Below are 17634 nucleotides of genomic sequence, written 5' to 3'. Positions count from 1 at the left end.
TATTTTATGTAAATGTTAATAAAACGGTAATGGTTTTATTTCTTAAGTGGCAACATACTTTTATATTAATCTTTAAAAGTCTTACAACACTACCTAGTTCTAATTAGTACTGACACTTTGTACTGTGTATATTTATTTTTGTTCTTCAATCTATTAATAACTATTTTGTTTGTTTTGTATATTTTAGTTTTGGAAAAATAAGAAAAATTTAATTGAGAGAAATGCTTAGTTAATGACTTAATTAAGTGAAACGCTATATGGAAGATTATTTTTTATATTTTGTTTTACACTGCTAAATGATACTGACATTGTGTAGCTTTCTCAAGCTTTAAATAGTATTTCTTCATCATCGTGATAGAGACAGTACTTTGCAGCTCATTTACAAAAGCGACATGCATATTTTTCACTTGTGGTTTTAAACAGAATTCATGAAGGGATTAACATATCACAGCCCTCCAGTGTATTGTGTAATAGATAATCACATATTTATTTCTGTCTTGCAACCTCTATTGTTATTACGGCTTTGGCAGCCTTGGCTATTTTTTGATATAAAAGGTCCTTGCTTGTAACCAATTTCATCACAAGGCCAGTGTTGTTTGTAATTTGCACTGTTAAAACAGCTTCACTTTGTTATCTGGCAAGTCTCTGGAATTTTTCCAATTATACTACAGGTGAATAGATGTTACTTGGTTGTTATAATTGTTGATGATGTTTCATTTGAAAATATGCACTTGCTGTGAGGTTACAAATTATCTCTTCATTTCTTTCTCTCTTTGGGTGATTTTGGACTCAGATATATTATTCAGCTTCTGCTATAGGGATTGGAAACAATATTTAAAAGTCAGGATTGTCAATGGTAATACTGTTCCCACAATTTACATTTTTATGAGATCTTCATTGAAATTATGAATCAAAGAGGTTACTTTTTAATTCAGGCCAAATGTAAAACTTGCCAGGATGAACTTATTTAGGAGTTGATATAGGCTGGTCATATATGCAATCTGCCTTGAAATATGTGAAATAGGTGGTGCATTAAAGTTGCATCTTAAAGATAAGGGTGAGTCTCTTTAACAACCTACCTTTTTGCATGCTCTGAAAAGAGAAATGGAATAAATTATTAACGATGAGGCTGATGTTTGTTTATATTTCATCATCGTGAGCATGATAGTATGAAATACCACAGTTTGCTGATACCAAGCTCATTCATTCATTTTAAGTTTTCAGGTCCCATATGCTGATAATTTCATTATTGGAGTTCATCAAGATCCAAGTAGATGCTTACAGCTGATAAGGTTTGAAGTGAACAGTGCCAGAAAACATACGGTTGAGGAAACAAAAGCCCTTCAACTCCTTTTTTCTCTGTCAGAATCAAATTTTCAGGCCTGTGGGGAGAAACAGCTTAAAAATACACCTGATATTTCTACAAGACCTTGCATTTTCTTTTCACATCTCTGCAAGCAGTATGTCACTGAACAACATGGGCTTAAAAAGCTGGTTACTAAATCCTGCTGCAGAATGCTAGATCTTTCAAGACTGCTTGACACATGTATATAGCTTCCACTGAGCGGAAAGGAAAGGAAAATGTGGGTTTTTGTTTTTGTTTTTGTTTTGGGGTTTTTTTGAGGGCATAAGGGAAATGGTATAGTATTTTCTTGCTTTGCTTTTCTCTGTGTTCGGTGGCTTTCTCTAGCTTCCCATGGCTCACCAGGAGCAATAAGACAGTTCTGTTTCTTTTTTGGCCAGCCTCATCAAGTGTTAGGGAAGAAGATGTCTATCTCCTTTAATGTGGTTCATGAACAATTGGTGGATGTTTTGTTTGCATAAGCAGAACTCACTCAGCAAAGTGTTTTCCTTGCTGAAGGCACTACTGATGTGTTATTTGAATGGTGTTGTAGAGCAGGTCTCTGAACACACATTTGCCTCCATGAGTGTGGTTATAAACATCCACTAGTAGAGACTGGGGTATTATAAAGCCTGATCTCTTCACACGTTATTTTTGTATCGGGATATTTTTTAATATGCTCACTGACTATGCCCATATGCTTTGAAATTTTTGTCACGTATATTGCCTCATTATTGCTTATCAACAAATAAGGTAGTGCTGGCCTGGCAGAAAGAGGACAATAGAGAATGCTTGATTTCTGTAGGGACAAAGCCAACCGTAGGAGTCATCAAAGCCACATGCTATCTTACAACTCTCCAAATGAATGCTAAGACTCTGTTATGTTAGAAAGTTATTATTGAGTCAAAGTGGGCCATTGGCTTTCAACTCTAAAAGACAATCAATAGCTTGTTTTCAACAGACTTTCTTCACTCAGAATATGCCTTTTGCACAATGTTGCATAACACAGAGGGGGAGCAGAGGTTAGCAAGTACCAAAAAGGATCACTTAAGAGTGCCAGCCACTGATGCTAGGAGAAACCATAGTTGGATGGTTTGCAAAGTTAGAGGCATCATTGTCTATTTTTTGCAGAGCTACCTTCATTTCAAAAGGTCAGGTCTAGAAGGTCAGCTAACAGTGGTCAGTGAGATGTAGAAATGTCCACAGGGACTTGATCTACACAGCACAATATACATATTCAATAATTTGACTTTGGTTAGAGTCATCAATCAACAGATGAGCTGCTTACTAAAGTATTTAGTCAGAAGGATTGAAAGGCTCTCCATAAGCTATGGTGAGCCTATTAGGAAATGCCATCCTAATAACTAAGGTGAAATGCATTACCTAAACTAACTCAAGCAGCTATTAGCTTTCAGGTTTATTCTTTTGATAAGTGTCTCTGTTCCTCACTTGGAGACTTGACCGTGGCTAATAGTGCCTAGTTTAAACTATTCTTGGCTCAAAATGTAACTGTCATCCTGCAGTAAAATGGGACTCAGCTATATTGTATCCTACTGCTAGACTAAAGTATTCAACTTCCTAAAAAATATTCAACAGTATGGCCAACTTTCACGTGTGCACCCATGGACTTTCCCATTTTTGTGAATTATTGTAGCAAATTTTAATTTTATTTGTCATTAATTTCTTCTAGTTGTCTGAGCAGCCTTACTCTTCTTGTATTTGTTGTACGTACAAGGGATATAAACTGGTATCTAATATCAATATTTACCAAACCTCATGAAGAAGATTAGAAAGATTGACCTCTCAAGTTTAAACCACGTGCTAAAGCCAAAAATCTCAATTTAAGATGCTCGAGTAGTTGGGATTCATAACAGCAATATATGCCTCTTTTCTCTAAGAAACTTGATTTTGAAAAAGAAAATGCACAGAATTTGCAAGATGTTTCAAAGTGAATTGATAAGAATTGAAATGGAGACAACCAGTTGGGTGATGTATGTTGTTCCTGTCTTGTTTATGATTTGCATTTTCCTCCCACAGCCAAACTCCAGACCTGCGGCAGCGCAGAGTGGCAGGCACTCAGTGTCGGTGGAGGTGCAGCTGCAGCGACAGCGGCAGGAGGAGCGTGACAGCTTCCAGCAGGCACAGCGCCAGTACAGCTCCCTGCCCCGGTATGTCCCCTCCCAGCCCTGTAGGAAACGCTTCTTCTCATGTTGCACTGGCTTCTCCACCTGCCTCCAGGTAGCCACAGAGGATGAATGGAACGGGAAATGGATAGTGGTTGCTTAGCTCGGAAGGGCATCCTACCACATGGCAAGAAGACTAGAAAGGAAGGTGTCTCAGGAGATGCCAACATTTTCACCCCAAAAGCTCCCTAATCAAAAGTGAAGCATCATGACGCCTGAGTACTGGCTGAAGAGTCAGACCTGGGTTCTAGTTCTGCTAGCTGGGTTCCGCTACTTTCCACGTGGTGGTGGACAAGATAATTTCCTCATCTGAAAAATGGGAAGCTAACTCTTACTTTGCTTAGCTCATAGCTAGAATTACTGACACTCTGTAAATCTAGAGCTCTGTAAAAGGACTGGGGTGAATGTTCCATGTACCGGACTTAGGGCGGAACGGTGGTCCCAAAGCTCCTTCACTGTCTTGTCTTCCCGGCCGTTGTGTACTGTCAAACCTCACCCAGGGATGCTCAGCTCACTAGCTGACAAAAGACTCGAAAGCTCTCAGATGACTGAGCCCTAGTACATTGAAATAGTAGCCACTCTGCCTTTCAAGTATTTCTCCTAGGCAGAGTAAAGAATAAAAGTGTGCAAGAGCACTCAGCTTTTCAAGCTCCCCAAACAAGTCACTCCTATAGTCAAAATTATTAAGGGTATTTATTGTCTTTTTTCTAAACCAGGTGACAAAGACATTTTGAGTGGTAAAAGTTCCATTTGCCATGTTGACATCAAGTAGAATGTTTTGAATTTGAGCAAAACAGTTTTTAAGAGGAGGCAAATGCTTAATCTGTGTATACTTGGCTGACGGATGTGAAAGTGATCTTGATTCAATCTCTAACAAAGATGAGTCCCTTCAAATGTTCAATAATGACCATAAGAGCCACAAGGGACTTCACCACAGTGAGAAGAGCCAGTCAAGGGAACATGGGCGTGAATGAAGATCTCCACCAGGACGAGTGTCTGTAGTAACTTGTTCATTAGTTGTTCTTTTCAACCCATAAAGCTATATCTCCTGTGAGTACTAAATTACTTTTTCTTTTAAATAGGAGAATTACCCACTAACAGTAATTTAGCCCATTCTAGGTAAGAGTCATTAAAATTTAGGTCTGGAGAGGGTTTTATGGATGATCTTGACTTATAAGGAAACAGCTCAGAGAAATTAAGTAACTTCCCCCAAGGTCACACAGTTAGTAACTAATTTTGCCTGAAGTCAAACCCAAACCTGGTGCCCATGCCCTAATCCATTATTTTACTAGGCCCATTGTTACCAAGGGCTTTTATTCCCAACTTTGGGGTATTAATAGGTGTGGAGTTTCCCTCTGTGCTCTACTGCCCTTAGCATTTGGAAGAAGAACACTGTAGGAATCAACCCAATGAATCAAATGCCAGACACTTTAAGGATTATGCATATAGGTTTACCTGTGTAGAATCCCTTCTCCCGTCCTGTGTGGCTTACATTCCATTGGAAAGGGGGACATGGTAATGCCTGGTGTGGCCCTGACCATGCAGCCACATGGGTAGGCCATAGAACTTCGTAGCTTGTGTGAATGGGGTTGTCAGTGCAAGGGCTCTGCGCTTATTTTTATCGGCAAATTGTTTGGCATCATATGTTTCAGCTATGTTTGAGAGTATTTATAAGAAATGGGGAAATGTAACCGTGTGTATAATAAGAGGAGTGACTTGAGAAATATAAAGGGCAAAGAAAGGGAGGTAGGAGAAACAGTGGTGGGAGGGCCTGGAAGGTAGCACAGCTAGAAGGAAAAGAGACACTAGGGTCCTGACCCTTGGGAACAGGAAAAAGATAGACGCAGGTGCTTCCCCTGAATTTCTCCTGGTCACATTCCAGAGGAGCTCAGGCATTGCAAACTGAGCCTTTTCTCCTAGCATTCCTGTCTCCTTCTTCATTCTTAACCCCCTCCTTTCCTACCACCTCCTCTATACATCCCTTCCTTTCTCTCCCTCTCCCTTCTGAAGCCCCTTCTAGAAGAATCTACATTTACATGCAGAAGAGGGTTGCCGCTGCTGCTGCTGCTAGTACTTCTCTTGTTACTCAGTGTTTCCCTGACTAGCTACAACTTTCCCTCTGGGTTAATTACAGCTCACTATTTTTAGTCATTTTATTCTGTGTAGTTAAGAGAAAAGCAGTCATTCCCAAATTAAAGAGTTAAGTAAGTTCAATATCATGTTCTTCTCTTTTTTTAGACAGTAATTTCTCAATGTGCATCTTCATATTTGTGAGGAAGTTTAGGAACCTAGAACCGTGCACCCAGCTTGATTCCTTGCAAAGCAATGCCTCTCAGCAGCAGGCGCTGTGCAGGAATCTGCAGGAAGGTGAAGAGATCCCACAGGAGGTCAGAGGGGACTGCAACAGCCTACATGAGCTTGAGACCAACCCAAGTTTCTGACATGTGATATTCTTCAAAGACACTTGACCCCTGCTTTCGGATGTTGACAATTAGCAGAGTTTTGTCTAAACAAGTTGGTATGGCATTTGAAACCAAAAAGATTATACACACACAAAAAGTTCACTTACAAAGTGGAGCATAAATAAAACAAATGGTCCAAACTTTGTATCAGTTGCATTAGATAAGGTGGTTTGAATTAGAGGAATGTATATGAACCAGAGTGGTTTGTAAATTCTAACTGTAATTAAGAAATCTATGGGCAGAATGCAATTTACATTTTGAAATGTCAGTAGGAAACACTAGCCAGGTGGTCACAGTACTTTGGGAGGAAAGGACCCCTGAGTGGCCCCACACTCAATTCTTAATCAGACTAGATGTTTTCTTTAAAAAAAAAAATTAATTTATTTTTTATTGTAAAGTGACAACTGACAATTCTATAAATGTATGGGGTACAAAGTCATGTTGTGATTTATGGACACAATGTGCAATAATTAAATCAAGCTAGTTAATATATCCATCACCTCAAATACTTAACATTTTTTGTGATGAGAACATTTGAAGTTTATTCTCTTAGCAATTTTGAAACGTACAATACTCTGTTATTAGCTATCTACATCACACTGTGTAAGAGAGCTCAGAAGAAATCCCACATTTCTCCTGTCTGAGATTTTGCACCCTTTGGATATCATCCTTTTTTATTCCTAAATTAGTTTCTTTTTTTAGTATCCAAAAGGCAACTCTGAAACTGACTAGAAGAGATACATGCAGTCATAGTCACTGATCGAAAGACTTAAGATCCTTGATTAAATATTTTTCTTTGTTTTCCCTTCCTGCCGTCTCTCTTCCTGTTCCTCTTCCTCCTCTCCCTTGGCCTGATGTCTGCCATGTCCGACTTCCTACTTTGCACGCCTCACCCCCAAGCCCCACCAGGCCCATTCACTATGTCTCCAATCTGCTTACCAACTGTACAGCCTGGGTCTTTATCTCTTTCTTCATCCTTCTACGTCCGCCTCACTTTGGTGGGTAAATGGCTTTCCTTAGGCATTGGGTCTTTGGTTTCAGTCCTCCACATGAGAATGGTCTCAGGCCATATTGGAAGTCGTTGTGATCATCAGGGGATAGTAATTTGAATGGATTCAGAAATCTCCAGTGGGCTCATTGGAGGACCAAACAAATCTACGTGTTGGTTATAAAGACATTCAGTGACGGGAGACTGATGTTTTGTTGCTGATGTTATTTGCGACCTTTCACTGATGGATCACGGGACTTCCTTCTAATCTCTACGTTAATGTTTGTGGCGTTGCCCTTACTTAGTCAGAGTTCATTAGTTATTCTTTGGTGCCTTTCTCTGCCCTATGACCTCTACCCAATCCCTCTGCCCAAGGAAGGGAAAACTAACATTTTTGCTTATTTTTCTTCCTTGATCAGAAAGATGCCCCCCAAAACCCAGAGCCTAGTCTTTGAAGGCAAAGTGACTTTGTCTTCAAACTACTCTGCCACCTCTTAGTCAGGCATTTCCTGGGTGCCAGTCACTTTCCTAAGCACTTTACGTGTGTCATTTCATTTCTTTCTCCCCACAGCTTTATGACGTTAGATATTATGCCTATTTCACAGGCGATGTAACTTGGGTCCAGCGAGCGTAACTCTCCCAGGGTCACACAGCCGGCCAGGGGCAGACTCAGGACTTGAATCTGCATCTGCCTGATCCTAAGCCACTCTCTCACTGTGCCCTGGCGCCTGGGTGACTAGGTTTGTAGTGCATGAAACTCTTACTGAGTGCTTTCTTCTCTTGCTCTCTACAGTGGGCTTATTTGGCTTATTTCTCATCCTCTCCATAACCACTTGCTTCCTTACCAAGGAAGTATGTTTATGAGGGGGGGGGGGCAGGGTCGGTGAGTGCATATGTGTATGTGTGTGTACCTCCAGGTATGCATTTTCCCCATATATCTTACTTCAAACTTCAGGGCAGTCTGCTTCCTTCTTTCTCTAATGATTAATTGGAAGAAAATTTTAGCCACAAGAAATTTGTTCTTCCCCATCATCATAATTTCCATCCCTAACAAACCTTTAGTGAATTCTCACTGTGTTTAAATAGAGAAAGACTCCGTCTTCTTGGGATGATTCAAAATTCAGCTTCTGGAGCACAACTGCTGAAGAGCACAGCCTCAGGCTTTACGGGGTTGGGGAAGAAGGGGGTGGTGGGTGAATCTCAGTCGGCCAAGGGTGAGAAAGAGCTGGAGTTTCTGCAGCCCATTTCTGATTATCTCTCAATTGACAACTAACTCATAAAGGACTCCCACTTTTGTTGCTGTAATATCAGTAACAACTTCATTGTTTTAATTAAAGTTTTGTGATTAATGTCAGATCCCTGGTTATGTGCTGACAGTTTCCATCATTCATGTCTCTGGGCAGATTAATTTATGACTTTTTAAGTGAAGATAATCAGTGCTTTAGGCAAATAAACTATTCCATCAAATCTAAAGATTCTTGCCTGGGCTGATTGTACAAATGGTCTGGCTCCCATTAAAAGAGAACCAGATAGAGATACCACAGACTGCTCAATTAATCACAGTCATATCCAGAGGTGACAGTGGATATTAAGCTCATTTTCCTTATTGAAAATATCCCTAACTACATTTTAGACCATATGGAAAATGGGCAGATTTCATCCCGGACCTTATTGATGGCACTTCTGCATGTTCAAAAATGCAAATGACTTCACTCCTGTGGGAGAACCAGTGGCTTCACGGACCTTATTTTCCTTCCATGGGAGTCTTTTTGAACATTCGGCCACATTGCGTGCGTTGTTGGGAAAGGCTGAGCAATACGTACTGTCGCCAAATGATTTTCTGATTGATAAATGGAGCAATATATTTTGTTTTATTACTTAGTTGTCTCTCCCTCTCTTCCATTTTCAAAGCAAAAAAATCAGGTCATGTCTTCCTTTCTGGCACAGGATGAATGGTTTTACTTTATCATAGCCAATCTTATTGCAAATTCATAAAAGCATCTAGAGACTTGATAGTAAATTAAAGATGTTTCAGAACAATAATGTTTCCTGAAAATCATGTGCAACTTTATTGCAGAAGTGATAAGAATTTGAAATTTCTGTATGCTGCTGATTTATTTCCCTATCCTGGGGTGACAGAAAGTGAGTTAAGCAGGTTATCCTGGCCTGTAGCGAAGGGACCGTGTGCAAGAAAATAGTGCTTACTCCCCAGATCTCCAGCTTCCACAGTCTTGATGAGCACGTTTTCCGAAGAGTGTCAGCCGCTGACATAAACAACTCGAAAGCCAGGGCTTTAAGGGACCGACTGCCTGTTGCATTTTTAATCACAGAGGAGTCTAGACCTAAATCTTTCATAACTGACCTCATATTGTAATCCGTTACATGTACTTCATCTCAGCCAGCATAGCTGGCATTATGGTGGCAGCTGTGTAAAATATTTGTTTTGCTGGTTTAGAATTGAATTGTAACGTTCTAAAGCAAGCAATTATTGCTATAGTAGAGGCTGCCAAATTTCCAATTCTTCTACACTTGCCGATGTATCTAAATTGCAAGAGATATTGTTACTCTATGCAGGACAGACAGTACCTCCCCAGTCACAGAAGGAGGACCCTGTTTCTAAATAGCTGCTGACTCTCTTTCTCTTGCGTGTCTAGTCAATGTTTGTTGAGTTGTCTAAGACTGTGAGCTTGCTGAGGACAGTCAGTTTTGAATTCTCCAGCCCCTACCACGGTGTCTGGCACATGAGTAGAACCCAGTAATATTTGCTGAAACATTAAAATGCGTATTCCATTCCACTCCTCCCCCTTTCCTCCCTCTCTCCCCTCCTCCCAGCCCTCACACTAACCTCTGGGCTTTGCTTTCCAGGCAAAGCAGGAAAAACGCCAGCTCTGTCTCCCAGGATTCATGGGAGCAGAACTACTCCCCTGGGGAAGGCTTCCAGAGTGCCAAGGAGAACCCCAGGTACTCCAGCTACCAGGGCTCCAGGAACGGCTACCTGGGAGGGCACGGCTTCAATGCCAGGGTCATGCTGGAGACCCAGGAGCTCCTTCGCCAGGAGCAGAGGCGGAAAGAGCAGCAGATGAAGAAGCAGCCTCCCCCCGAGGGGCCCAACAACTATGACTCGTATAAGAAAGTCCAGGACCCCAACTACACCCCCGCCAAGGGGCCCTTCCGCCAAGACGTGCCCCCCTCCCCTTCTCAGGTCGCTAGGCTGAGCAGACTTCAGACTCCGGAGAAAGGGAGACCCTTTTATTCCTGAGCACGAGAAGAGCCAACGCGTCAAGTCATGCAATAAAGGACATCTTCCCATGAAGACTTGTATTTGGGGAGTTTTTTGAAAACCTCGATGGTACTGTGGAACATTTCTGTTGTCGGTTTCAGTGCCTTTAAGCAGCACGGGCAAAGACATGGAAGGCCTTAACGTCTCTGCCCCTGTGCCTCAGTGCCTGCTTCACGCGAGGACTGGCACCGTCTGACAGTCGTCTGCTGGAGGCTTTCACACGCGCTGCATCTCTCTGCAGGACCAGGAGTCTAGGCGCAGCTCCTGAGATGTCCGTGGCTCTGTTATTACAACGTGTGGTGACAAATGAACTTGAAGGTGAGGGTGACGTTGATCCCGGTCTTGCCCTCTAAGGTCTCTTAGCTCTGAGGCAACATCTCAGTCTCCGGTGGGTGAAAGGGGTGACGTGTGCCAGAAACTGAAGCTTTACGGTACTTCAGAGCACAGTCATTTGTAGTACTTTGTAATCAGTGCGGTGTCCCCCCATTTCTTCCTCAGCTCCTTGTGACAGGAAAGTTCTGTCATTCTACGGAAGAAGCTAAAGCCATACTCCAGCGCCATTTGGTCATCGTGGGGATCCTTTTGTAACTGCCTTATAACTCATCATTACCAATAAAGTGATCATTTTAGGCTGTGTTTATAAATGCACTGGTTCGGTCCTGTCCCTGATGCCTGCATTGAGTCACCACAGCTCGGCGTAGGGGACACGGGAGATGGGAGTGGCCCCTGGTGGGGAAGGGCTGGGCCAGCCCCGTGGCCCTGTGTGCTCCAGGAGGTGCGAGGTGGGGGCTAGGAAAAGATCTCTCCCAGGACCAGCTCATGGCCCAGGACATCCCAGGAATTGTTTTACTGAGCTTTCATCTTGACAGGCTGGCAGGAAGGGCATAGAGTAAGACAAAGATAAACCAGTCGTTTTTGGATTCTAAGTACCAATCTGCTCTACGCAGTTTTTAATGTCGGTTGGAATTGAGGTTTGTCTAGTGCAGACTGTATCTCTGCCTGGGGATGCCATGTTTCTAAATAATTCTGCCATTTAACATAAAATAAGACAAGAGCCGTCACACATCACACAGAGAACATTTTGGGGTCCCAAAGCAGTGGTAACAAAAGATTGCTCTCATGTCCGTATTTTAATGTCCACGTGGGTCACGAGGACCTCGGTTGCTCCGTTTCTGTCTGTTGGTCTGAACTCCTGTATTGTAAACCATGGCTGGGTTGCTAAAGTGCCTGCAAATCCTGATGTGAAGAAGCTTGAAATGAAAGCTCGGCATACTATGTATTAACAAAAAAGAAAAGGAAAAAAAAGACATGTATTGATACGCCTATTTTCTTTTTTTTTTTTACTGGCACATTGTATTTTTGTGTCGACTTGTTTTTAGAAAATATGTGAAGTGACCACACATGTACCTGTGTCTCTTTTGCATTTCTGTGTAATGGTTCTATTTGTTAATAATGTGCAGTGATGTTTAAATGGTGTTACCAGTGTAAGTGCGGTGACCTGGGATGACAGTGGCTCTTTCTCACAGCCTTCCTTGTGCCGTGAGAAACAGCTTTCCCTGTACATATGAGACTTCTAATAAAAGGCATATTTCTTCCTGATCTTTGTGGTGTCTGTACTATTCCTGTGGAAACTCTCCTAGCTGGGTATTTTTTTTTTAAGTGTATTAACAGATGTTTCTTTTTTCATATTAGAGAAAGTTGGAAGTTTCCTCATATCTGTGTGCAAACACGGAAATGGGTGATTAATTGCTTATTTGAACACCTGAGGAGAGAGAGGAAGGGAGAGAGAACAGGACTTTCGTGAGTCCACTGGAAGGCCCAGGTTTCCGAAGGGAGCCTTGGGAATTCTGAACTGAAGGAGCCAATATGCTAGAACTAAATAAGAGCAAAATTATACAGAAAGCTGCATAATATTTCCATGACTGCCCTTTGCTCCTTTTGGATCATTTTGGTAAACACAGATGTTTTGATTGTGTCCTAGCCTCACATAATATGAGCCTAGAGAAAGGCCCAGATTCTGGTCTACTCCAGTACTAACCTGGTTCCTTTTGCCCAAATTACAAAATAAGGTTTTGCTATTTATTTTAGATGGACACTTATTAATATTTGTATGGTGTTTTGAAGGCAGAAAGGGCGATCCATGGTATACCTTATGCACAAATATAGGAGATGCAGTCCTCACCGAAAGGGCAAGATTTGCAAAGACCCATCAAAGATGCCCTCTTGGGTCTGGCCGATTAGCTCAACTGGTTAGGGTGTGGTGTTATAACACCAAGGTCAAGGGTTTGGATCCCCATACTGGCCAGCTGCCAAAAAAAAAAAAAAAATGATACCCTCTTTATGGAGTACTGTATTAGTCCATTTCTGTTGCTTATAACACAGTACCTGGAACTGAGTGATTTATAAGAAAATGAAATTTATTGCTTAGTTTCAGAAGCTGGGAAGTCCAAAGTCCAGGGAGCACATTTGGTGAGGGTCTTCTTTGGTAGTGTCCTTTCAGCAGTGCAGGGGTCTCATGTGGCAGAGGATGGTGGAGCAGAAAGACTCTCATGTGCTCTCCTTTTAAAGCCCTCAGAACCAACACCATTATTAATCCTGACCATCATTATTAATCCATTCACTGCGGCATGGTCCTACAGTCTAATCACCTCTCCAAGGCCCTGCCTTTCAATTACCATAATAGGATTTCCCATCCCCAAGAGTTACAGTAGGAATTAACTTCTAATACATGCACTTTGGGGGACACAATTCTGTCAATCCACAGCAAGTGCCTAGCATCAGTTGGTTGTCATAGCAGACCACATCCTGTCACTAAATCCAAATTCTGTCACCTCAAGATGAGTAATGAGAGGCACGTGGCAAGCCAAGGAAACATCACCTCTTTGGTTCTTATGTGCATGCCACGTGTGGGACAGTGGAAAAGGGAAGATGGACAGATTTGTTAATTTTCTCACTGACCAGGAGGCCCATTGCAAGTGCCAAAACTCACAGGTTATTTATCTCAACTGACAGGAAGAAGCAGAGCAGGAGAGGTAATATTGAATGTTGTGGGGACCCAAATTGCAAAGGGATTTGTAAATGAAAACTGACAATTTGAGCCGTGCAAGGAAGAGAAGTAGGAATAGATATGAGTCAGCACAGAAGTGAACATATGCTCCGCCAAGCAATCTTGTCTAAGTGAATGGAACTCCTGGCTCCAGAACACTTCACAAGGACTGGAGAGAGTCACCTGAGAGAGCGTGTCTCAAGGAAGAGCCAGACTGGGCAGTGGCAAGGTGTGCACATGTTAAGGGACGCCCCAACCCCTACTGACCTTAACATATGCATTCTGCTTCTGTACAAGTCACTTGCTAAAATAAATGGGGGAATAAACAGAGTAGCATGGCCAACACCATTTTAGGCAGCTCTGCCATTTTAGCCTGAAAAGTCCCTATGGGGAATCCAGGGTGGGGAGGGGCTACAGGGCTACCCACAAAATTAGCTTATGTATCGCTGGCTTGCTTGCATTGGCTAGATTGTGTCAGATGCGAAAAATTCCCGCCTAGCTAAAAATAAAAGCTGCGAGAGGTTTCAACTTGGGGCTGCACACTTCGATTGGCCTGCGTAGCCCTGGCTGCCAGAAATAAACTCTTTTCTTTTTCCTATTACCCGGTTCTTGTGGGAAAATTTCTTTTACCCGTCGAACGTTGGCCATAACACACAGGGCTCTGCCCACCATGCTCAGGACCCCCAATTCCACGGAAGGGGACAGGTGGGAACCTTGAGGCCCACAATCAGATGAGGATGGAAGTGGAGTAACTCAACCGTCCCTTGGAAAAGATGGTCCCCACTGTGACATTATTAGTAACCTTAGTCCGTTAAGACCACATATAGCCTTATATCAAATCAGAGAATACACCAAATGAATTTTCTGTTTTGTTGAGTGGGAGCAATTGGCTTTATTCCAAATACCTTTTGAAAAGACGTGGAAAATAAGCAGACACTTCATGGGCAGTGTTCTTTGTGATCATCCGCCATGATGAATCTGAATATGAAGAGGCCAAAGGTAAGAGACTAGGAATCACAGTAGATTTTCTGTCCATGTCACTGCTCTTGATTTACCCAAGCATGGCAGTCATCTTCAAGACTGTTCCCCCTCTGTTATGGCCAACGTCCAACGGGTAAACGAAATTTGCTCACTGTAAGACTGGCCCCAAAGCGCGAATCTTTACTTGTTGGGAAGGCTCATCTCGCAAAGACCAGGAGACAGAGATCGCTGCAATCAAGCAAGAGGTTTTTTTATTCCAGCATGCTGGGGTCGCTCCATCTTCAGGACAGAAGCGGCCCCGAGCTCTTAACCCGAGCACTTTTTATACAGTTTGGTAGGCAGACTTTGGCAACAGGATGAGTTGTATACAGCTTATTGGTCACCTGAGATGACTTTTAAATTCATTGGTGGCTTTCAGTGGGGTGGTATACAGACAAGGAACTGGGGAATTGCCCAACAGCCCACCCCTTGTGTGGTTAGGCCCTTCCCAGAACTGGGTGAACTTTGGGCCGTTTGGGAAGTCCTTCATCTGCCCTTACCAGAAAGTCCCACCCGCAGGGGCTTGTAAAACCTTGCACAAGCTAATTACAGAAGCAGAAAAGCTAGTCAGTTAATATTTAAGGGTGGGGAAGGGGTTCAGGTCCACACTCACGAGAACTGGGTGATAGGAAAAGGAAAAGAGTTTATTTCTGGCAGCCAGGGCTACGCAGGCCAATCGAGGAGCGCAGCCCTGAGTTGAAACCTCTCGCAGCTTTTATTTTTAGCTAGGCGGGAATTTTTCGCATCTGACACAATCTAGCCAATGCAAGCAAGCCAGCGATACATAAGCTAATTTTGTGGGTAGCCCTGTAGCCCCTCCCCACCCTGGATTCCCCATAGGGACTTTCCAGGCTAAAATGGCAGAGCCGCCTAAAATGGCGTTGGCCATGCTACTCTGTTTATTTCCCCATTTATTTTAGCAAGTGACTTGTACAGAAGCAGAATGCATATGTTAAGGTCAGTAGGGGTTGGAGCGTCCCTTAACACCTCTCCCAATATTTTTCATTGGAAAGTACACGTGTTTGCATATACACGTAAATGTCATATGTAGAGTGTGAGAAACACCCTCACCTGTCCAAGGCCAAAGGATAGACACGGAGAAATGAGGTACAGCGAAGCGAGACTTTAATTACAGCCTTGCAAGGTTTGGGTGTCTGACAGGCCGGCACATGGAAAAGGGCTGCAACAAGCAATTTATTTCCTAGTGTGCAAGTCCCTGCCCCCACCTCCTCATTGGCTGAGAGTACTATGGGGTACACAGTCTTTCCCGATGATGTCTAAAATTACCCCAATTTACTACCCCCTTGTAGGAAATTTCTTTGTCTGAGGGCTCAGGACAAGCCCGTGAAAAAGGCCCACCCAAAACCCTGTGAAAGGAGAAACACTAGGAAATGAAGAGAACAGTAAAGGGCTGGTAACTCATTACCATCTCAAGGACATCTATTCAGTGACCCCCCCCAGGAATGGGCTGGACCAGTCAGACAACTTTTGGGCTGGGCCTGAATTATTTCTGAAAATGAAACACTCAGATTATTTTCTTACATAGTGTATGCGAAGTGCATGATTTTAATGTGTTTTTTATTTCATCCTATGAGTCCCGAAAGCTCAATTGTTGCCTCCAGTCAAAACCAACCTAAAATTAAGCAGGTACTAGTTTGTTTCTGGCTTTAATTGCTAGTCATGGAAGAGTAAGTCACTAAGGTTCAACTCACTACTTCTAAGTATATTCTATTAAAAATGTCCTCCTTTGCATAGCTTAGTGTGCCATAAATTTAAATGTCTGTTTAGCAGTCATTTCTTTTTTTTCCCCTTTCTTTTTTTGGGGGGAAACAAAGATTACTCCAGCATTGACAGGTGAGGAGATAATCTTCTTTTCTTCAGAGACAGGATAACATCTTAATAAGGCAGCTAATAAGAGCGTTCACAGGTCAGAAAGTGAGAGTGACAGAGACACTTTAATGGAAAACCACCTTCAGCTCTGAGTAATGATTAGATCACAAAAGCTGGTTGAATTAAATTGACGTTTTTTTTAATGTGTGGGGGGATGAGGGTTGTAATTCTGAATATAGCTTTTTTTTTTTTTTAATTTTTCTTTTTTTAGACAAGAAACTGATATTCTGCTTTAGAGCTCATGGGGAAAGGGGGAGATTTCATTGCATTTCCACATGGAATGAACTTACCTCCTTGTTAAATGGGTTCTTTTCCCCAAATTCTTCATCTTCCCAGCAGTATTCATCCCCCTCCTCCTCTTCTTCCCTCTATAATCCATTCAGCAAAGTAAAAATCTATGGATATCTTTCATCCATAAATTTAGTGTCTTTAGGTTAAACCCTATAGTATGGAATTATACTTTGAAAGTATTCCAATATGAGTCCCCTAAGATCAAGAATTCTTTGTTCAAGGAGATAATCACCTTTCCTCACATTGTTTTTTTCTCTTTCTTAGTTCAAATTTAAATGATCAGTTTTTATCTTATAATTTATATATATATATATTTTTCAAGCAAGTTATATCTGCATTGGCCTGTCACTTTCCAAATGGGTCTAGGAGAAAAGTGCAAGAATCAAGGGACCAAGTCTTCCCACAGTGAAGTTGAGCAATTACTCATTTTTCTTGCTTAGCACTTATTTGCTCACAGGATCAATTAAATGTGTGAAAAACACCCTTTTTCTGAATTGCTGAACAAACTGCTGAGTCATCTCACACTGTTGCTGGCTTAGAAAAGCCATTTAAAGTTTGTTCTTAGACACTGGGGGTGCCTCACTGTGATTCGATTCTCCTGGGGTGTTATCAGCTTCAAGATCAACTGCTGGAAGATGGTGCTTTTAGCAGGAGCCTTTCTTATGTCTCTGAGGGCAAGCTCTGGTGCTTGCTAGAAGGCTCCTTCTGAAACTGTAGTTTGGCTTCCAGGAGGGATTTTATGATGCAAATATTTTAAGCACAATTTTGAAGGTTTTGCCATTAAAAACAGTCTTGCATGGCTCAGGGCCCAGCCAACTGCAAACTACATGGGGGAAAAGTGCCATATATCGCTGGCAAGTGACAGGAAGGAAAACAACACAGATTTCTAAACCAGTCATGACCTTGGCCAAAGATCTGGTTTCAGGGTTCAGTTCATATCTGACTTGCGTTTATTCAGCTCTAGTTGTCAGCAGCAACATTCTTATCACGGTTGTTTACGTTGAGGTGAAATGGGTAAAAACATCTCCTGACAACCCAGAGATGGGTCAGATTAGGGCTCACCAATAAATGCGGGGTATTTGGAAATAAAGCAAACCTTTGAACTTGTCTTGTGAAGCCTCAAAGTGAACTT

General features: G+C 42.2%; 1 protein-coding gene across 15 annotated transcripts in view; it reads left to right on the top strand.

Annotated features, from left to right (window-relative positions):
• PARD3 (par-3 family cell polarity regulator) overlaps window positions 1-11854 on the top strand; it is a 635972-nt gene extending 624118 nt beyond the window's left edge. For 13 of the 15 annotated variants that reach the window (XM_063101404.1, XM_063101401.1, XM_063101396.1 and 10 more), the window contains 2 exons: window positions 3380-3510; window positions 9841-11854. In XM_063101404.1, the coding sequence (XP_062957474.1) occupies window positions 3380-3510; window positions 9841-10234 (525 nt within the window). In that variant the 3' untranslated portion in view covers window positions 10235-11854. Of the gene's footprint in view, window positions 1-3379; window positions 3511-7580; window positions 7617-9840 lie in introns of those variants that run through there. The other 2 variants (XM_063101405.1, XM_063101406.1) reach the window with 2 other exon arrangements.
• Window positions 11855-17634: the final 5780 nt, after the last annotated feature.

The sequence above is a fragment of the Cynocephalus volans genome, chromosome 6 (assembly GCF_027409185.1).
Source record: "Cynocephalus volans isolate mCynVol1 chromosome 6, mCynVol1.pri, whole genome shotgun sequence".
Taxonomy (NCBI): domain Eukaryota; kingdom Metazoa; phylum Chordata; class Mammalia; order Dermoptera; family Cynocephalidae; genus Cynocephalus; species Cynocephalus volans.
The sequence above is the reverse complement of the archived record's forward strand: the minus strand, read 5'-3'. Positions and strand labels throughout refer to the sequence as shown.